General features: G+C 37.1%; 4 protein-coding genes across 4 annotated transcripts; 1 reads left to right on the top strand and 3 right to left on the bottom strand.

The window, feature by feature from the left end:
• Window positions 1-330: 330 nt before the first annotated feature.
• On the bottom strand, window positions 331-2,512 carry LOC116134398 (L-type lectin-domain containing receptor kinase IV.1-like). Its single transcript, XM_031420077.1, has one exon. It carries the CDS (start codon window positions 2,411-2,413, stop codon window positions 380-382), a length of 2,034 nt encoding a protein of 677 aa, XP_031275937.1. The 5' UTR covers window positions 2,414-2,512; the 3' UTR covers window positions 331-379.
• Window positions 2,513-10,229: 7,717 nt separating this feature from the next.
• On the bottom strand, window positions 10,230-12,552 carry LOC116134402 (L-type lectin-domain containing receptor kinase IV.1-like). Its single transcript, XM_031420081.1, has one exon. The coding sequence runs from the start codon at window positions 12,480-12,482 to the stop codon at window positions 10,470-10,472; it is 2,013 nt and encodes a 670-aa protein (XP_031275941.1). The 5' UTR covers window positions 12,483-12,552; the 3' UTR covers window positions 10,230-10,469.
• Window positions 12,553-17,569: 5,017 nt separating this feature from the next.
• On the top strand, window positions 17,570-18,835 carry LOC116134401 (subtilisin inhibitor CLSI-I-like). The gene is made up of 3 exons (XM_031420079.1): window positions 17,570-17,771; window positions 18,266-18,350; window positions 18,485-18,835. The coding sequence occupies exons 2-3, from the start codon at window positions 18,281-18,283 to the stop codon at window positions 18,712-18,714; spliced, it is 300 nt and encodes a 99-aa protein (XP_031275939.1). The 5' UTR covers window positions 17,570-17,771; window positions 18,266-18,280; the 3' UTR covers window positions 18,715-18,835.
• Window positions 18,836-19,750: 915 nt separating this feature from the next.
• Window positions 19,751-21,988, bottom strand: LOC116134376 (L-type lectin-domain containing receptor kinase S.4-like). Its single transcript, XM_031420050.1, has one exon. It carries the CDS (start codon window positions 21,972-21,974, stop codon window positions 19,923-19,925), a length of 2,052 nt encoding a protein of 683 aa, XP_031275910.1. The 5' UTR covers window positions 21,975-21,988; the 3' UTR covers window positions 19,751-19,922.
• Between the last annotated feature and the right edge of the window lie 730 nt (window positions 21,989-22,718).

Here is a 22,718-nt window from a genome sequence, read left to right as displayed (position 1 = left end):
GGAAGTGGAAGGGGCAAGTGGAATTTAGCCATTTACAGCAGACGACATTGACAAAGGAGCCGTGTTGTTATGATGTTATCCAAAGGAGCCCATCTACCTGTAGCCGCGGCGGCTACAGTTCGTATGATAGCATTCAAAAAGCAGACATCACATTATTAATTACTTCTTGAGATGGCATGGCGAGGAGTTAAATTTCCATGAAAATTCAGTAAGATTACAAAAATAGCATGGATGCCTAAATTCTTCTTATTAACATACACCATTTTTTTTCTTACAGACACCAGTAGCGCTACATCTAAGAAAGTGTGCAGTAAAATGACATTAATCCATCATATACATAAATTAAATTATGTAATTATAAGATAAATCTTTTAAAGCATCACCGACCACCTGAAAGTAGTGAATCGGCAATGGAAGAGGATCCTGTTAGGCCCATGGTAGATGGATATGACATAGCAAAATCATCAAAACCTTCACCATCTGTGAATGTTAGGCCAGTCGCTGAAATTCCAAGAGATGATAACTCCGGCAAAGGGGTATCCTTCTCTAAATACTGCACAATCTGTCTCATGCTTGGCCTTGCTGTTGGCTCCGAATGAGAGCACATCAACCCAAGTTTCAACACCAACTCCAATTCCTCAACTACATAATCTGAACCCAGATTTTGATCCCTTGCCTCAAGAATTTCACCTCTACACCAAAAACCAAAAACCCAGTCAACCAATATCTCGACATCCTCCGATTCCGCTCGTGGCTCTATTGGCCTTCTGCCACATGCAACTTCAAGCAAAAATGCACCAAAAGCAAATACGTCAGTGCTTCTTGTTGCCTTCCCCGTTCGAGTGTGCTCTGGAGCAAGATAACCAAGAGTTCCAACCACATGTGTTGTTTGTGGATCAGTTCCGTGATCGTATAATCTTGCAAGGCCGAAATCCCCCAACCTTCCATTCAATTCACCATCAAGCAAGACATTACTGGCCTTGACATCTCTGTGAATAACAATTTGTTCCCATTCTTCATGTAGATAATATAGGCCCAAAGCAACGCCTTTGATGATTCGAAATCTTTGTCTCCAATTGAGGCTGACCTCTGGTTGGTCATACAGGTACTTGTCAAGGCTTCCATTGGGCATGTAGTCATATACCAAAAGCAATTCTCCTTTACGCCGACAATAGCCCAGGAGTTGTACTAAATTCCGATGACGAAGGCGGCCAATACTTACAATTTCTGCTACAAATTCTCTCATCCCCTGTCTTGATTCATGAGAGATTCTCTTCACAGCAATCTCCAGTTTAGAGCTGGGTAGTACACCTTTGTATACCCTGCCAAAGCCACCACTACCTAATAGCCCCTTATCTTTAAACCCTTTGGTTGCAATGTAAAGATCTTTGTATTTGAATCTTTGAGGCCCATACTCAAGCTCCCATTCTTCAAGCACTTCAGCGAACTTTCTTTTCCTTCTTATCACATAAGCTACACCTGAGACTGCAGCTAAAATCAAGCTTGCCAAAATCACAGGCAGCCCAATTGTCAAAAATTTTGATCTCCGTTTAGGACCAATTCGAGGAAGCTTAGGAAGCTGAGAAAGAGCAAGTTCCTGTGCTTGGCCATTCATCTTAAAACTCCAACCCGAAACGTAATGATTTGTTAATACCGAACCGGTGGAAGATGAGAAGCCAACATACATGGCGTTGTTAAAAATGGGTGAAAGATCATACCTCAAAGACAAAAGTGGAGTTCTGGGCTTACCACTGTTGAATGGAGCTAAAGTAACATCAATCTTCTTCTGATCACCATTATATTCCACCCAAACTTGCATTGGTTTACCACTAATAAGGGTCAAGTTCTTAAGCTGACCAGTGCGATCTTCATAATAAGCTGCTGAAGCTGATATCTCAGACTTGAGCTGATTGATATCAATCCCCACATGGTTGTCATTGATATCGAAAAACTCACTACTCTGGATGGTATCGAGTTCTACGGCCAAAACATGATTGCTGGCATTACCATTGTTTTTCTCGTTAAAAAGGCCTAAATACTGACTTGGACGAGCACCTGGGAGCCCCCTTGTTGGTGCAACCACAAAGGCGATACCGTGTCCGTTAAGAGTAGGGTACTCTGCTGCGTGGATCCCGAAAACAAAGGTAGTAGAGAAAGAGAAAGCTGAGCTATTTGATGAAGAATTCTTGAAGGATATTGGGTTAGGATAAAAAGCATGGCCACTCTTCTGTCTGGTGTTGTTAGTGAGTTTCAAGAGACCATTGGAAGTGAACTCGGCTATACCATCAACGGTTAGATTAGCCGATTGGAACCCATTGTAGATGAAACCGAGAGTTTCATCTCCTGCTGCTAAGCTGGTAAGGAGAGAAATCAGAATCGCAAGTTTGAATAACATGGCTAGGCTGTTCTCCATTAACCCATTCGCTCTTCAAATGGTTTTCACAAGCTTTATAATAATAAACAAGGCAGCGTTTTTGTCAGGTTCCTTATCGCTTAAATCGGTTGTGGGTCACGCTTTTCCCCCATCAACCGTCCACATGAATCCCACCGAGATATCATAACCATTGGATGGTTACTTAATATAAAGAAAGACTACTACATAAGTATAGTCTGTTAATTACTGTTGAAGGAAGGAAGACCATGGTATTGCTAGCCCTAACTTAAATGGACTAAACACAATAATTAATAGCGTTTAGGTATGTTGAGAATATTTAATTATAGATACTGTCCTAGTGATTTTGACAGAGACGCCGCCAGAGTGGAGCATTCAAACTGGGTGCTGGTGCTGTCATTATCAAAGTGTAGGTTTGATTGTTAGGTGGAGCTTTCGGAAGGCTGGGGAACCAATCAACCACATTCCATTCCCAATTGTCCGGCGCCATACGGAGACCCATTAAATTCAACGACCTCGAAATCGACAAATTTTCATTTTGAAATTGCTCAAATATTAATGAACTGCTACTGCTACTTGTCCACTGCGTCATGTTCAACGGCGACTCTGATTTTGGAATTTTGTAGAAGTACCTTCTTGGCATGCAATTATGTTTTCTTTTCTCACCAGCACTCATCTCTTTACTTGTTTATTCGGTCAATCTTCGCATGGATTAGTTTTACAAAGTCGATTGAAGATAGGATCGCTTATTCTGTACAAGTTATTTGTTTTATTAATTGTAATTTATAAGTTTGAGTAAACAGACATGTTCCCACCCGAGGTTTAGCTAAATGGCAAGTTAATACCTTAGTTTTATTTATTTCAGATTCATACCTTTAAAGTAACATCGTTGATTTGGTGGTGATGGGGCAATCGCTGGGTGAAGACTTTAATCGAGCAGGTTATGGGCACTAATTTGGACTTTGATTTCTGACTATTGGGGAGTCACCATCGACCAAAAAACACATCACAACAATCAGCTGATGGCAGAGAAGCTGGTGGTGAAGTCTAGAGAGGTCGGTTTTACCCAAATTGCTTGGAAAAAGCTTGAGAAGTAACCAAATCTCACAAGATGACAAGAATGGAGATAGTGGAAAACGGTGAGTGAGATTGGCAAGCAAAGGTATGGGTTTTATAGAAGAGGTTGTGGAGAGTCCAATAATGATTTCGGAAGTGATTTTTCACTTTAGAATCAACCAGAAAAAGCCAAAAACCGTCAACTTGAACTCTACTAACATGAGTCTACCTCTTGTCAAAGAAAGGGCCGATGCATTTTAGTATATTAATGTGCATCTTGCTATAGTATATATCACTAAAGTGCACTTAGCTACAGTGTATATGACCATCTTAGTAGATAATGTTACTTTAAGGGTAAGAATTAGATAAATAAAATTAGAGGTATCAACTTGACATTTTGCTAAACCGGTGGCAGAACATATGTCGTTCACTCTTATAACTTATAATAAAATAAAATAAAAAATCCTTGTTTTCTTAATTTTGCACAAAAAGTCCAATGCAATCTCGTTTTTGATGTGACAGCGTGTGTTTCCTAATCCTCACGTTACTTATATCAATGTCAAGAGACTACAAGTTCTTAGTAAATTGATAACTATAAGGTAAGAAATGGATTGTATAGAGATTTCTATGAAGTTTTTTATTAATTAATTAATAGAAATGCTTCTCTCATTACCTCATACGTTGGATTTAAATACGAGAATTTGTATGATATGATATTGTTTAGGAAAAAATTTGTCATTTGAGAAGATTCTGATTAATGGTATCATTCCCCCTTCCATACCACTGCTTCGAGAAATTATCAACACATCATCCTTTGACCCGCTTTGACCATACATTTTCAATTCTGTACTAAGCAATAAAATTAATTTCAAAATCAATCAATTAATAAATTTATAACTCCATATTGCGGGCTTTCAAAAAGTTTTGAGACTTCAACTATTGGTAAATCACACTAAGAATTTGTTGAACCAAAAACAAAATTTTGTTTTTTTTATCTTTGGAGGTGTCCACACCAATTTATATGCACATCAACTAATCCTACAAACTTTGGAACAGTAAAGCCTTGAAATTGTGTTCTAGTGGTCACCCCTATTAGTGGCTTGGGAGACTCGAATTTAAGAGCTCATAAAACTTTCTTTTGCTCTTTTAACATAAGAGTACCCAGTGATATTTACAAAATATTAAAGTTATTACTATGCAATTGTCGGATCATCTTCAACCCATTGTTTAAGGTATGGGTTTATTATTGTTATTATTATTTTTGCAGAATTTTAATTTTAATTTTTTTTTTTGTTATTTATATATTAGTGATTAATTAGACTTAGGTTTTTTATTGGTTTAATTTATATTTATGAGATGAAAACATATTAAGTCCATTCTTCGGTTAATTAACAGTTTATTTTAAAAAATGGGTAGCATGTGATAGTTTTTCAAACTAGGGGTAGAAAATTGTTCACCAAAACTATTGGTGGGAACAAGTATTTGGCAATCAAATCAATAACCTACCGGTTGATCTCATGTGATATGTACTCAAATAATAAATTTAAGACAACTATAGTCAACTTTAATGTATGACATTCAAAATAAACTCCTATGAATAAAATATATTAATATTGAAGATAAAAAACTAGACTTTATAATACAGATATTAGCTTGTCCTAGGATGTATTATCCCCATGGTGTTGCAAATATTGTTTTAAATTGTATTACATATATGGAATGAAACTGGATGGAAAGAAGAAGGTAGGTTGAATCTTGAAGATATACTTAACCAAAAAAAAAAATCTTGAAGATATTATACAATATTATGTAAGATACCAAGTGTCAATTATATTTTGATCCGATATACACCTTTAAACTTTCTTTCTATATTTTAAGAAAGGCCGACACGCAGCCACCCATATTTTATCGTAAACAAATTTGGTACCCATAAAATTTGAAAATGACAATTACCTTCATTCCATCCAAATCTGTTTATAAAATTCCTTTAAAGAAGACAATATTGGCTCTGTTTGGTTCAAAATTTGGGGGTTTTGGGAAAAGTTTTTTGAAAAAAGTTAAAAAAAAGTTGAATTAGACAGGTATTACGATGTAAGATTTATAAATTAATAAAATACCCTATATATTTATTTTTTACAAAATATCCCCTATAACAAAACATTAAAAGTTAACAAAAATACCCCTAACCCACCCTCAAACACCCCCAGTCGGCCACCACCACCGGAGGTGGCCGAAGTCACCTTATGGGCGCATGACCGGCTAGATCTTGCCGGTCATGCGCCGATATGGCCTTTTCCGGCCAGATCCATAGTGGATCTGGCTGGCAAAGGCCAGATCTACGGCCAGATCTGGCCGTCAACCGCCAGATCTGGCCGTCAACCGCCAGATCTGGCCGTATTTGCTCTCAACAACGGTTGATGGTCAACGACGACCGTTTGTTGGCCGTCGTGACCGACTGTTACGGCCAACGGCCAGATCTTTGGCCTTAGATCTGGCCTTTTTCGGCCAGATCCACCGTGGATCTGGCCGAAAAAGGCTAGATCGGCTCACAGCCGGCTAGATTCAGCCGGTAGTGTGCCATCCTAACAGATTCCGACCATTTTCCGACAGTGATGGCCGGAATCTGGTAAACATGGATTACTGGGGTATTTTTGTAATTTTTTAAAAAATATTTAGGGGTATTTAATTAAATTATAAAATTTAAGGGGTTTAAAAAAAGTTGAATAATATTGGGAGTAGTATTCCAAAAAATCTGAGTTTTTGGGTATTTTACTGTTTAACTTTTTTGGGAATACTAAAAATAGTATTCCCAAAACTGAAACAAACGAAGCCATTAATTTTATAAAAATCTTCTTTATCAATTTTAATTATTTTATTTTAATTATTAATTTTAATTAAAATTCCGTCTTCATCTCTCGCCAGAACCAAGACAACAGCCAGCAAAAACGACTGATGCCCCCAAAAAACCTCACTCTGACAATCACCAAAAGATTCAATGCAAAAAAAAAATCTTGAAGAACCACTCTCAAACACTCAAAATAGCCAAAACACGCAAGGCACAGAAGTGCAGGCGGGTGTGCAAGCGAAGCCTTGGTGTGGTTGGGGCAAAACCTCGAACAGGTGGTGTGCTAAAACCTGGAAAATCAATCACCAAAGCCAAAACCGATCAGAAATCCCCAAAAATCAAATAAAAACACACACCAAAAAAAAAAAAAAAGCACTCTTAATTAAAATCTCCAACCATCAATTTCCAATCAGACACTCCGAAAAACATCAATCAATCCCAATTCAACAAACAACAAAAACCCTAGGGATTCAATCAGCTGTGAAAGGTGGGCAAACGATGACAAGAAAAATGGGGGTTTTGGAGAGGGCAAACCGAAAAGATGATTGGCGGGGAAAGGAAAGGTTTCTGGTGACGGGGGCTTCCAAAAAATGGATGGGGAAGTGCAACAGATAAGAGGGATAGAATAAGAGAAGATAAGAGAGAGAAGAAGAAAAAATATCGAGGGTATATTTGGGAGTTTTATGGTAGCGGTTACAAGGATAAATCATTGTTACCCACTGCAGTGGTTTTGATATATTTTTAGTAACGGTTTTCAAAACACCCAACTTGTGTTTGGAAGTTTATTTTCCAGTGGTTTTGACAGTTTTTTAAAATGATAAATTTATATATATGTCCAAAAAAATACCACACCTTCAACCAATACTTAAGAGTTTTGTTTTTTCAATTATAAGATAAGGATTTTTTATTTATTTTCTATTTATTAATATTTTATAACTTTAATGTGATAAAGTTTCCTTATCCTTTTTTGTCATTCTTTGCAACATCTAAATGATTGAAAAATTGTAGCTCCACTTCTCCAAAAAAAATCTAAAAATGAGATTTTAATAATTTTTTTTTTTTTTATGATTGTTTCAAATTATTTTATATTTAATATGGTTAGAAACGCACATTATATGGTTAATTTTTTTTGATATAATTGGGATAGTTTTGTAGCGGATAAAGTATTTGTGGAACAAAATTTTAAAATCAACCAAAACACCCTGATTTAGGTGTTTTATAAATTCCTTAAAAATACATTATACTGGTTCTGGGGGTTTTTTAAGCTAGTTAAAACTAGTACATAAAATATCTGATAAATAATGGTTTTAGAATACCTCAAAACCAGTCTAATTAAAAACCCTCAAAACCAGTAGAAAAAAAAAAAAAAAAACTTCTAAGTAGACCATAAGAGATTTAGACAGATTCTTTTATTTTTTTTTTTATGCAAAAACCCATAAACATAAAATGAAAAAATTACCCTACAAAGATGATAGAATATCGATGGAAAGCGGGTAATTATTATTTTCAAACTTTTACCAAATACGGCATCCTCTGAGTGAGAAGATGTCTTTCGGCGGTTTAAGAAACTAGCGGGTTAGTCTTTTTCTTGTCTCATGTTATATTTGACCCTACAGATATCAATTTTACCCTTATTATTCATTCTAAAAAGACTTACCTTTCAATGATGGAGTAAACGCTCCCACCCAAGGTTTAGCTTAATTACACTTTTCACCCAAAAAAATTAAAATGCCACTTTCTCACCCAAAGTTAATATTTCGTTACTACTCAAAGCCGATTACTACTGATTCTGATGACAAAAATTTTCTCTGTCACTACTATTTAAACCTCCGGTCTCCTCTATATAAAACCTTTCTCACTTCGACACGTAATTTCACTTTGATTTTTAGTCATTGTAAAGCTAAGGTTGTCTGTTTTTAGTTGATTTTTAGCTAATATTAGTGCAAATATTCAATCAGTCATCACTATTCGATCCACCGGCCTCCATTATACAACAACTCTTTTATCATAACTCTTGATAACTCGCTGAATACCAGCTGAGAAAGTGAAGTGTATTTTGAATATTAACAAAATATAAACTTTGAGTGGAAAAAGGGTGTTTTACATTTTTTTTTTTTTTTTAATGAAAGTATCATTAAGGCAAACTTGAATGGGAAAAAGTCGTCTACTCTTTAATGATGTCTATTGTTAGTGAGATTTTACCGTCGTGCCGACAATTTAAATAGAGTGAATGGATCTTTTTTCTTTCATACAATGACATTATCTATCATTAAAAGCGACATTAATTTACTTTTATTATGTTAATAGTTGAATTAATAATTAACGTGTTTGAAAAGTATTTCTATAAAAAAGAAAAATTTGTATTGAATTGAAGACTTTGACACAGACAAATCACACCTATGAAAGAATTTTGTACCCCTAAACCCTATCTCTTTGTCTCTATAATCAGATTATTTGACTCTGGCCATGGTGAATTTTAGGGATAGTTTTGTCTTTTTATTCTTGGTCTTCTTCATAAAATTAGGCAAAGTCTGAAAATAATTGAACGGAAAATAAGAGTTTCTGTTATGATTCTTCGCTGCTGGTTTTTTCTGACATTTAACTCACTCATTGTAACTTCAAATGCTCGTGTAAATTGCTTTGGAAAACGAAAGTTATCTTTAAATTTCATTTCATATTAAACAAACTCTCAAAAAGTTAATCCAAACTCAGGGTTCGGCAAAAAGCCCAAATGTCTCAAAACAGATTACCAAATTTGGTCCAAGCTTCTTGGGTGCATATTCGTGGCAAAGAGGAAAGACAAACACAGCTACTTAAAACCCTTTTGAAAATTCTCCCTAATTTTATTTGTTAGTGTGGGAGTTGTCAACTACTTCAACATTAATGAGCCACACAAATACATTTGAGAGTCTCGTTGACTGGTCAGTGGGCAAGGGTGCAGGGGCATAGCCCCTAGCCCGTAGGTAGTTTAAGTTTTTTCTAAGTATAATTATTGAAAGATTTCTTTAAGTTATTAATTTTTCATTAGGTTTGAGTTTAAGAATATAGATATTTATAATACTAGGTTTTAGTCTTTTAAACATAGTTTATAAATATTTTTTTCTCTTGTAATGAATTATAGCAAATAATAGAACAAATTCATTTATTATAAACAAGAGAGGTGAGATAGTACTGAAATAATACCAGGATAAATCGCGCGTATTACTTTTTTTTTCTTTACTGTTTATGTCTGTGTGTTTACTATTATCTTGGTTTCGTATTAATCTCTATTTCATTCAGTTAGCCATTGATTTTGGGATTTGTTTGTTGGATCTGAAAATGGTAAGATAGATTTTTGTTAGGATTTATGACTTGTGGATTTGTTTTTCTGTTTTTTGGATTTGAATTGAAAGAGGTGTTAGCTATTGTGAGTGTTGATTTCATTATTTTTTAAGTTGTGTTTTTTGATATTGGACATTGGCTTGAGGCGTTAGTGGTAGTGATACCTTGTTTTGCTTTTGTTGGTGGCATTGCGGTGGCTGTTAATTTCAGTGACGGTGAGTTAGCGTCGAGGCTTTGGTGGGTGGGGCGGGGAGCTTGCAGAGATTTAGGGTGGAGCTGGTGTAGGTTGGTTTTTGCTTTGGGGTGGGCTTGGTTGTTGCGGTGGCGTTACTGGTAGCCTAAGGGATGGAGTGGCCGTTGCTCGTTATTTTGTTTTTTAAATTTTGTAAGATTTATTTATTGTTAAAAGACAAAAAAAAAACCCTTACGTTGTTTTATACAGGGACTATTGTGACATTATCTGATTTCACTGGATGAACAAAATACTTTCTCCAAACCTCAGGGAGGAAAATATTATCAACTCTTCCTAAGAAAAAATTTCATTTCATTTGGTATCTCATAATGCCAATGTAATTAATGCAACTGATCCGTTGATTATGAAAACTGGGCCTTCTAATTGTAACCTAAAAATACATTTTGAGGCGCAAATCAGCTATAAATGAATCAAAATGGCAGGCCAAGCAAGAAAAGAAAATTCCTGTGTCGTGATGCAGAGCAGTTACCAAATAAATGTTCTGCTCACTTCAATTTTGCTTCTTTTATTTATACGATTAATAATCTTACTTGAGTTCCCCAGTTCAGAAATTTGAAAATGCAGTTGCTACAAACTTAAATTACAAATTGAAGTTTTCAGATTCATCGGCCACCCGAAAGTATGGATTCTGCAATAGAAGAAAAGCCTGTGAGGCCCGTAGAAGATGGATATGACATTGCAAAATCATCAAAACCTTCACGATGTGCAAACGTCAACCCACTTGCCGTAATTCCGAGAGCTGATAACTCTGGCAAAGGGACATCCTTCTCCAAATACTGCACAACTTGTCTCATGCTTGGCCTAGCTCCTGGCTCTGTATGAGAGCACATCAACCCAAGTTTCAACACCATCTCCAATTCCTCACCTGCATAATCTGTACCCAAATTTGGATCCCTTGCCTCAAGAATTTCACCTCTACATAAAAAACCAAAAACCCAATCAACCAATATCTCGACATCCTCCGATTGCTGTCGTGGCTCTATTGGCCTCCTGCCACATGCAACTTCAAGCAAAAAAGCACCAAAAGAAAACACGTCTGTGCTTCTTGTGGCCTTCCCCGTCCGAGTGTGCTCCGGTGCAAGATAGCCAAGAGTTCCAACCACGTGTGTTGTTCGTGGATCAGTTCCGTGGTCATACAATCTTGCAAGGCCGAAATCTCCCAACCTTCCATTCAATTCACCATCGAGTAAGACATTACTAGCCTTAACATCTCTGTGAATGACAACTTGTTCCCACCCTTCATGTAAATATAATAAGCCCTGAGCTACCCCTTTGATGATTAGAAATCTTTGCCTCCAATTGAGGGTGACCTGTGGTTGGTCATACAGGTACTTGTCAAGACTTCCATTAGACATGTAGTCGTACACCAAAAGAAGTTCTCCTTTACGCCGGCAATACCCCAAGAGTTGTACCAAATTCCGGTGACGGAGGTGACCAATACTTACAATTTCCGCAACAAATTCTCTCATCCCTTGTCTTGATTCATGAGAGATTCTCTTCACTGCAATCTCCAGTTTAGATTTGGATAGTACTCCTCTGTAGACCCTGCCAAAGCCACCACTACCTAATAGCTCCTTTTCTCTAAACCCTTTGGTGGCAACGTAGAGATCTTTGTATTTGAATCTCTGAGGTCCATATTGAAGCTCCCAATCTTCAAGGACTTCAGCGAACTTTCTTTTCCTTCTTATCACATAAAACACACCTGAGACTGCAGCTAAAGTCAAGCTTACAAAAATTACAGGGAGCCCAATTGTCAAAAACTTTGATTTCCGTTTAGGACCAATTCGGGGAAGCTTAGGAAGCTGTAAGAGAGCAAGTTCCTCCGCTTTGCCATTCATCTTAAAACTCCAACCCAAAACATAATGAGATGTTAATACCGTACCCGTGGATGATGAGAAGCCAACATACATGGCGTTGTTAAAAAGAGGTGAAAGATCATACGTCAAAGACAAAAGTGGAGTACTGGGCTTACCACTATTGAATGGAGCTAAAGTAACGTTAATTTGCTTATCGTCACCGTTATATTCCACCCAAACTTGCATTCGTTTACCACTAATAAGAGTCAAGTTCTTAAGCTGACCAGTGCGATCGTCATGATAACCAGCTGGAGCTGATTTCACAGACTTCAAATTATTAATATCAATCCCCACATGGTTATCATTGATGTCGAAAAACTCACTACTCTGGATGGTATCGAGTTCTACGGCAAAAACACGATTGCTGTCATTCCCATTGTTTTTCTCGTTAAAAAGGCCTAAGTACTGACTTGGACGAGCACCTGGGAGCCCCCTAGTTGGTGCAATCACGAAGGCGATACCGTGTCCATTAATAGTCAGATACTGTGATGGGTGGATTCCGAAAACAAAGGTAGTAGAGAAGGAAAAAGCAGAGCCATTTGATGAGTTCTTGAAGGATATTGGGTTAGGATAAAAAGCATGACCTGTTCGTTGGCTGGTGTCGTTAGTAAGTCGCAAGAGTCCATTGGAAGTGAACTCGGCTATACCATCAACGGTTAGATTAGCCGATTGGAACCCATTGTAGACGAAACCAAGTGTTTCATCTCCTGCTGCTAAGCTAGTTAAGAGAGAGACCAGAATTGCAAATTTGAATAACATGGCTACGCTCTTGCTCTTGTGACTTGTCCTATGGTTTCACAAGGGTTATAATAACGATAAGGCAACATAAATCGACCGTCCACATAAATCGCACACAGAGGGTTATAATAACGATAAGGCAACATAAATCGACCGTCCACATAAATCGCACGCAGATATATTAACCGTTAGATCGATGCTTAATTCAATTCTACTGTAAAGAGACAGTACGTCATTGTGGTCTGTCAATTACGGTTCAAAGGAAGGGAGATTAATTATCAAACGAATTTTGACGCTTTGATCTCCCTTCAATGAACGAAACCAATAATCAACGGCGGGTTCTACTCTTAAGAAAATATCAATTTTGAACTTTGTCCTACTGTTATGGAGGGAGAAGCATACTAGAAGGATGATATCTAAAATTCAATGTTGCAGCAGTAAAATTGGACGTCTGTTACGTCATAATCAAACTGCGGGATCGTTAGGTGGAGGGGGCAACAGTCACCATCTTCATTGACCCATCGACGGGTGCCATACCGCGGACAGCCATTAATATCAAGAATATCTCCAACTGTAGATCATTGAGAATTTTCTTAGATGTGGACTGCTAATGTAAAGAGTCCACCGCGTGTATTTTCCACAAGGACTCTGACGTTGGCTCGCTGCACCTACTACGCAGAAGTCTGAAACCGTTGAAAACGGAATATAGTTTTTCGGTCAGATTTTCTCTTCTAGAAATGAATAGGTATCAAAGAACTTTGTGACGCAGGACCTCATCTAGTTCTCTCTCTCCATTATTTAGATAGTTGGAGTTTGATTAAGAAGACTTTATCATTCCAGTCTGCCATCATAGAAGTCATTTATGTTTTGATCATCCAAAATTTTGATAATTATGCGTGAGTAAATCTATGTTTTGTTAGTTATACTCCCAAATACAGTATTTGTTGAAACTTAGTTTTGTTTGACGACTGGGAAATATCTATCCCTGAGTTCTCTCTTTTGCTTCTTCACTATATGCATTCTTTTTAAGTATTCTCTTTACAGTCCATTCCCAAATATTAGGCTTATTTAATTTATTGAAGGTACGTGTCCAATCCCCTATGTTATTATAATTTATTATAACTTTCTCCTTATTAGAGTTTGAATTGTTTTAGAAATTATTAATCATCATATCTTCTTTGAAACTATAGTCAAACAGACAAAAATTTTGAGATAGTTTACAAAGTGAAGCTTTAAGATAAATTTATTGTAATGAAAAATGTAAAAAATCATTAGAATAGTTAATTTGCATTTAATCTAATAATTAATTGTTAAAAATATTAAAACATTTTGTTGTTGTGATAAAGTGGAAGAAGGTAAATAAATTATAAATTATAAAGTTTGTTGTGCGGTCAATCCAGAGAGGATAATTCCCTATTAGGAGAAAAAATATTTAGAAGGAAGATATCCAGATTGACTTAGATTCCAACTAAGGTAGCCGAGGATTATGCAACTTCCTAATCCTACGTATTTGAATCTTCTCTCAACTCTATCATGTAAATGTATGTTATATAAACCCATTATAACTTCTTTTCAAGGGGGTTGGGCAATTGTTCTAAGCAAATTTTCCTAGGAATTATACTGTTCTTCGTAAGCTCTTAAAAATAATAAGATAACAGTGGACGTAGGCTCAAGTTCTAACTTGTCGAACCACTTTAAAACTCTCTTTGCCATTTACTTTATTGCATTTATTATTCATCCACTGCTGGTTATCCGTAATCATGCACACATCCATTCCGGTTCTGACAGGGTTAATCAGAATTCTCTAGTTGGTGTAGATTTTTGTATCAGCATTTTGACACTAGAAGGAGGGTCTGATTCATAGCAGCTCTCAATGTTTTTCCCTCAAGTCTCAACTTCTTCAACAAATCCCAGCTTCTTAATCTAGACTCACGTCATCAAATGTGAAAATCTGCGCAGGATAAAGTTTGAATCTGCCTAAGTGGTAAACACAATAATTGTAGCCCTTCGAGTTAGCTTTTCGACGGTCTAAGAATCATCCAAATCTAAGGTCTAAAGCTCAAGTTATCATCAAAATACTGAAGCCTGTTCCAAATCAAAGTTCTCAGATTACGTGGCCAGATCGCTCAGATTGCGTGCTTAGATCACTCTGATCTTCAACTTCAGATAACTAGGCCAAATTGCTCAAATCGCGTGCTCAAATCTCTCATATTAGAAAGAGCTCGCTAAATCTCTAACTCTCAAGCTCCTAAGCTCTCCAAGCTTTATGATCGAGCAATGCTTCTAGATCAAGCTCTTCATGCTTTCTGATCAAGCTATGCTCTCAAATCAAGCCCTCCATGCTTTCTGATTGAGCAATGCTCTCAGATCAAGCTCTCCAAGCTTTCTGATTGAGAAATGCTCTTAGATCAAGCTCTCCATGCTTTTTAATCGAGCTATGCTCTCAGATCAAGTTTTCCAAGCTTTCTGATCTAGCAAGGCTCTCAGATCAAGCTCTCCATGCTTTCTGATCGAGTTATGCTCTCAAATAAAGCTCACACTTTCTGATCGAGCAATGCTCTCAAATCAAGCTCTCCATGCTTTCTGATCGAGCAATACTCTTATATCAAGCTCCATGTTTTCTGATCGAGTCATGCTCTCAGATCAAACTCTTCATGCTTTCTGATCGAGCTATGCTCTCAGATCAAGCTCTCTATGCTTTCTAATCGAGCTATGCTCTCAGATCAAGCTCTCCATACTTTCTGATCGAGCTATGCTCTCAAATCAAGCTCTCCAAGCTTTTTAATCGAGCAATGCTCTCAGATCAAGCTCTGCAAGCTTTCTGATCGAGCAATGCTCTTAGATCAAGCTCGCCATGCTTTCTGATCGAGTAATGCTCTCAGATCAAGCTCCTCATGCTTTCTGATTGAGCAATGCTCTCAGATCAAGCTCTCCATGCTTTCTGATCGAGCTATGCTCTCAGATCAAGCTCCCAATATTTTCTGATCGAGCAATGCTCTCAGATCAAGTTTTCTATGCTTTCTGATAGAACAATGCTTTCAAATCAAGCTCCCCATGCTTTCTAATCGAGCAATGCTCTCAGATCAAGCTCTCCATGTTTTTTGATCAAGTCATGCTCTCAGATCAAGCTTTCCATGCTTTCTGATTGAGCTATGCTCTCAAATCAAGCTCTCCAAGCTTTTTATCGAGCAATGCTCTCAGATCAAGCTCTTTATGCTTTCTGATCGAGCAATACTCTCAGATCAAGCTCTTCAAGCTTTCTGATCAAGCAATGCTCTCAGATCAAGCTCACCATGTTTTCTGATCGAGTAATGCTCTCAGATCAAGCTCTTCATGCTTTCTGATCGAACTATGCTCTCAGATCAAGTTCTCCATGCTTTCTAATTGAGCAATGCTCTCAGATCAAGCGCTCCATGTTTTCTGATCGAGCTATGCTCTCAGATCAAGTTCTTCATGCTTCTAATAGAGCTATGCTCTTAGATCAAGCTCTTCATGCTTTCTGATCGAGCTATGCTCTTAGATCAAGCTCTCCATACTTTTTGATTGAGACATGCTCTCAGATCAAGCTCTCTGCCCTTTCTAATCAAGCTCCTCGCACTCTCAGATCGAGCTCCTTATGCTCTCAGATCGAGCTCCTTATGCTCTCAGATCAAGCTCTCTATGCTCTCTGATCAAGCTCTCTATTCTCTCTAATCAAGCTCTCTATGCTCTTAGATCAAACTCTTTATGCTCTCTGATTAATCTCATAAACTCGCTCATTCGCTTGAGATCACGTATTCAAGATCTCTTAGATCTCTTAGATCACAACAAGCACAATTCAAATTCTTCAATTCGAGACTACAACCTATAGTGCAACAACCATCCAGATTAAAGACATGAGTTTTTGAAGCGCGATTACGCACTCCAAAAACTGGGGGGCCAATGTTGTGCGGTTAATCCGGAGAGGATAATTCCCTATTAGGAGAGAAGATGTTTAGATTGGCTCAATTTGGAAGGAAGATATTCAGATTGACTTTGATTCCAACTAAGGTAGTCGAAGATCATGCAACTTCCTAATCCTACGTATTTGAATCTTATCTCAACTCCATCATGTAAATGGGTGCTATATAAACCCATCATAACTTGTTTTCAAGGGGGTTGGGCAATTGTTCTAAGCAAATTTTCCTAGGAATTATACTGTTCTTTGCAAGCTCTCAAAAACAATAAGATAACAGTGGACGTACACTCAAGTTCTAACTTGCCGAACCACTTTAAAAATCTCTCTGCCATTTACTTTATTGCATTTATTATTCATCTACTATTGATTATCCATAATCACGAGCACATCCATTCCTGTTTCGACAGGGTCAATCGGAATTCTCTGGTTGGTGCAGATTTCTGTATCAACAAAGTTAAATTATATTTGAAATTGGAATGAATTTAAAGGAGAATTATTGAGAAAAATATTAATCAAAACATTTAAAGGAAAGATTAAAATAAAATAAAAAAGTACAAAACCAAACTCGTGTAGAATGGCTGATAACATATTTTTTTTAGAAAACAGCGCGCCGTTAGCCAATACGTAATATCAATCCTGACAGGACCAAATGATTTACAAGATTAGGGGCTTGTATGATATTTACTCGGTCATATGGGGTATAATTGATATTATCCAGATAACATACGACATGTCGTTTTCTGTTAACCGACAATATCGTTTCATAATAACCGACTTGTTGTTTCTTGACAGATCACATGTCATCCCATCAAACCTACACAATGTTTGTATTTAACCGACATGTCGTTTTGTTTCCAACCGGCATGTTGTTTGATCATCCAACTTGTAGTTTTCCTAGCAGAAGACATGTCATCCATGTGATTCATATCAATAAAGCCACTAATGTTTTCATGAGTATCTATTAGCGCCCATATGTGTAAATCTACCTGGACTTAAGTGATATTTACCATATATTATTTTATTCATTTCTTAATGAAAACGACCTGTCATCCATATTACATACGACATGTCATACTTTGGATGGTTAACATCAATTACACAGTCGGTGATGTGTAAATATCATATAAACCCCTATATTGCTATTCTTATTGGACTAGAGTGATAGTTGCCCTAAGCTTGCTCTCTCTCTCTTTGCAAAATACTTCAGTTCACGGAAAGCATTCGTCCAAGATTTCTGAATTCTTATTCCGATGAATCAATAATTTTCTCAGCAAACAAACAGACTAGAAAGAATTCTAAACCACACCGGTGGTCAGAACCCTTTTGAAAAATCCCTAATTTTATTCGTCAGCCATTGATTCTGGCCTTAACAGGTTTGTTCTCCGACTTATTTCGATCGATCGTTTATCTTGTATAGAAAGTTTTAATCTTTAAAATATTATCTGGTATCTGTTTAACTATCACTCTTACAAAGTTTAATCCAAAATCTTTATGTTCATGCTGGGAAATTACATAGTGTTTCTTATTTATTTTTTAACGAATGATCTCGTTTGATTTGTTATGTGGTGTACTGGTGTGGAACAATAATATACATTTTGGGTTGGGTTGATTATATAAACTGGCCTTCTAATTGTAACCTAAAATACATTTGAGGCACAAAACAGCTTTAATTAATCAAATCGGCCGGCCAGGCAAGAAAAGAAGATTCCTGAGATGTGGTGCACAGCAGTTGCCAAATAATTGGCCTGGCTCACTTGGAATCTTCTCCAAATGGCAAAACCTAAGCTGGAATCGAAAAAATCCAAGAAATAATAATAGTCTTTAAATACGATCTGGCTTTTACTTCTGATAACTTATAATCTTCCAGCTCTTGCTGTTTGTTATGGCCGAGGAGAATAAACCAACCAAGCCCTCTCAAGAACAACCTGATCAATCAACACCAATCTTGCCTAGTCAGTTGCTTCTTTTATCTATATGATTAATATTTTTACATCAGAATTATTTAATTGATTATATAGAGTTGATCAATAATGATGGATACTATTATATGATGGCCTTTCTGATTATGTTTATGGTGGAGATGCAGGAACTTACGGGCAACCACTTGGAAAAAACATGGCTTCAAAAACAACATGGCCTGAGTTAGTAGGCCTAACGGCGGATGAAGCAGAGAAGAAAATCAAAGAAGAGAAACCAGTTGTTCAAGTTCAGGTAGTTCCTCCAAATAACTTTGTTACCATGGATTTCAGACAGAATCGAGTTCGACTGTATGTTGATTCCTCTGGAAAAGTCGATAGGGCCCCAAGAATTGGGTGATAATTTATTAACTCAACAACTATTTGACTTGTTGGATTAAAAGAGATTGAAGTTTGAGAGTTGGTGAACTTATGCATGTCCTTTTGTAAGAAAGAAGTTATACTTGAAATAAGCCCACTCGTTAATTTCCCCATGTCCACTCTTAAAATTGCTAGGTTCTGAGTCGTTTGAACACTGTTTATCATAATATTGAGGCCGAATGTTGTTTCTTTGGCTTCTTTTCCTCTGTTACTTCATTGTCGCTGAGAAATGGGAGCAAGCGCTTTCTTTTTGACAACTTATTAAATTATTGGGTTTTCCTGATAGTGTATCTAGTTTCAGTGTTTTAAGAGCAAGCGCTTTCTTTCAAGCTTTCATAGAATTTTCGACTGTTGCGAACTTAAGGATACAAATTTCCTTTTCCCTTCTTACAGAACTTAAGGATTTAACAAACCTTTACTTAAAACAAACAAGACTTGAAAAGGAACATTGACCTGAGGTAATTAATTAGCGGAAATGTGAAGAAAGTCATGATTATTTTATATGAATGGCTGACACCCATTATAGCAACTCCCCTTAATTTTACATATTTTCCATGATTATACAATGTTAAACGCCACCCGAAAATAACATTTGATTAGCCTTAATTGACATTCATTCCCTTTGTGGTATTTCATTCTTAAATGGCAGCCACCAGCTGACTCACCAGTGAGCCCACACCATCATCTCAGCAGCCACCGTATACAGCCCCCCTACCCATGAGAAGAATTAGCACAAATCTTTATCTCGGATTAGATTAACGTTTTATAATAATGTGAATTTAGACTAACGATTTCATTGTCATTCTCTGCTGTAACATTTTCCCTTTATTTATCATCAATCCTACCTGACCTTACCTGTTTTCTGGGAATAATCACCTGATCCTTCTGCTTTAACTAATTCAAGGGTAGTAGGCTAGTAGCCAGTTATGGCTTTAAAGATTGCTGACTCATTTGCTCAAAAGGAGGAAAAAAATACAACTCCCAATACTCAGTCTCATTTGAAGGATTACGGTTTTGTTACTGTAATGCGCACTTTCCCAACAGCACGAGATAATAATAATGAAGGCACAACATTATACAGCATGAAGCTTTTCTCTTGGGAATCGTTTTCTTACAAATCTGGACTTCTAATACAACCAAGAAATTCCAAAAATTAAAAAAAGAAAAAAAATATGCTCTGTTTCAATGCTACCCTGTCTCTCGTCTAACGGGTAGAAGAGACAATGGAGAGGTAGAAAGAGAAGCAAAAGTAGCACCATTTTCCACGAATGAATGAGAAGACATTTTATCAAACGATGAAGATGCAAATGAGTTGAACAACTCATTAAATCCTTCAACTGTACCTTTCCCACTATCAACTGCATCCGGTGGTCTCACTATTTCTGGCACTTCAATCTCTCCATCCAAGCACCTCACCACTTGTCTCATAGTAGGCCGTGCCAGAGGCGCATTATTTGAACACAATATCCCCAATTTAATCACCGTAAACACCTCACCCTCATTATATTCACCATTTAGTTTACGGTCAATCACATCAAGGACTTTCCCTTCTCTATATTTGTCCCACACCCAATCAACCAACACTAATTCTTCAGGCGCTGCCTTGGGCTCAATAGGCCTCCGCCCACATGCAACCTCTAGCAAAAGTGCACCAAATGCATACACGTCTGAACTTGTAGTGGCCTTCCCTGTTTTGGGTAACTCTGGTGCTAGATAACCCAGAGTGCCCACGACCCTTGTCGTACCCGGGTTCGACCCGTGTTCATACAATCTTGCAAGACCAAAATCACCCACCTTTCCATTTAATTCACTGTCTAGCAGCACATTACTAGCCTTAACATCTCTGTGAATGACAACTTGTTCGTAACCTTCATGCAAATAAAGAAGTCCTGAAGCAACACCTTTTATAATCTTCAACCTTTGCTCCCAATTAAGAACCGTTTTCGGCTTATCAAACAAGAAGTTATCTAGGCTCCCATTAGACATAAAGTCATACACAAGAAGAAGATCACTTTTTCGCCTACACCATCCCACTAACTGAACCAAGTTTCTATGGCGAAGCCTGCCAATGCTAGCTACCTCGGATACAAATTCACGTACACCTTGTCTTGAGTCATGTGAAATTCGTTTAACAGCAACCTCAGTTTTTGAAATCAAAAGCGTTCCTTTATAAACTTGACCAAATCCACCGTGACCAAGTAGCTGCTTGTCACTAAAATTGTTAGTTGCTTGCTTCAGCTCTTTATAGGTGAATCTTTGTGGCCCAATATCCAGCTCCCAATCTTCGATAACTTCAGCGTTTTTAATTCTCCTAATCAAGTAAAAAAAGGCCAGAGATAACATACATATTGCGAGAATCACTGATGCTATTGAAACACCAATGGTTAAACCTGAATATTTTTTCTTGGGACCCGGAAGCGAAGGAAGAGAAGAGATATCAAGACCCCGAGCTGGTCCATTAATATTAAAACTCCAGCCCAATATATAATGTGAGCTAGCGAGTAAACCTGTAGAAGAAGAGAAGCCAACATACATGGATTCGTGAAAGATTGGCGAAAGATCCACTCGAAAAGACAAGACGGGCAATCTTGGTTTGGAAGAATATGGAGAGATGGTGACATTGATTATATTTTCAGCTGCATCGTAATCGATCCAAGCTTGGATTGGTTTCCCACTCTTGAGAGTCAAATTTTCTTTTGTTGAACTGTCAATGAAGTAAGCTGCAGTAGTAGATGCATTAGAGGTCAAGCTGTTGATGTCGATGCCAATATGGTTGTCGTTGATGTCTTGAAACTCAAAATCTTGAACTGTATCAAACTCAACCGCAAATAAATGATTCGAAAAGTTCCCCATATCGCTGGAATTGAAGAGCCCTAGATACTGACTGGGAAGACTTTTGAGATTTTTTGATGGTGAGATCGTGAAGGCGAGGCCATGGCCACCAAGTTTTGGATACTCAGGGACTATGGCCACGGCAAATGAGGTAGAGAAAGAAAAGACTTTGCCGGTTGTCAAGTTCTTGAACTGAATTGGTGAGCTATAAAAGGCATGACCTTGCAATCTACTGGTCTCGTTTGTTAAGCGAAGAATGCCATTTTTTTCAAAACTTGCAACTCCACTTAACGTTATATTGGTGGTGGAATCTTTGAATCCTGGAAAAAAGAGTTCATTGAGCTGGGATGATACTGGAATGAAGAGAAACAAAAGAAGAGAGAAAAGATGGAGAAAAGAAGATGCCATGCTAGGGATAAAAAATGGCAAGAAATGTGGGCACTTGAATCGAAAAGGGTGTTAGATTATGAAGAGGTTGGTGAGATTGGAATGTTTACTTGAAAGAAGTGGAAAGTGTAATAGGCGGTGAGGTAAACAGATCTCACAGAGAAGAACTGTGGCCGCTTGGTAGGGTTCCAAGCAGAGACATTAAGAAGTATCTAAACCATACATCCATCACTTCACATGGGGCTACAGAGACCAATACATATATTCTGATAAAGAAAAATGTTATCACCCAAGTTATAAAGTGATATGATTCAGAAGAAAAAGAAAAAAAAAAAGACGGAAAAAGGGAAAGAGAGAGAGAAATCATGAAAATCAAGATAGAGATTGTCTTTGTATGTCCCTTTATATATGTCTTTATAAAACTAGCATTACTCATTCTGGCAAAGCAAAGAGAGAGAAGGGTGTCTTTTATTTTTTTAATATAAATTTTGTGTCTTTTTTTTAATTTTTATGAAATATTTGAAAATAATTAAAAAATAAAAACATCTTTTATATATTTATCTGAAAACTTTATTTTAATATACAGATTACAGACAAAAAACTGAATTAAGAAATCTTAATTAATCAAGAAAATTAAATAAAACTTCATAAGATGACATTCTGAATATTTTCTACACCCTTCACCTTTTCTTTTCTTTTTCTGCTTTCAAACATGTTCTGTACAAATTTTTACATCTGAGTTTGCTGTGATTCTTGTGAATCCTC

Source organism: Pistacia vera, unplaced genomic scaffold (genome assembly GCF_008641045.1).
Source record: "Pistacia vera cultivar Batoury unplaced genomic scaffold, PisVer_v2 Contig287, whole genome shotgun sequence".
In the NCBI taxonomy this organism is placed as follows: Eukaryota; Viridiplantae; Streptophyta; class Magnoliopsida; order Sapindales; family Anacardiaceae; genus Pistacia; species Pistacia vera.
Note: the sequence above shows the minus strand (reverse complement) of the source record. Positions and strands in the feature narration are given on the sequence as shown.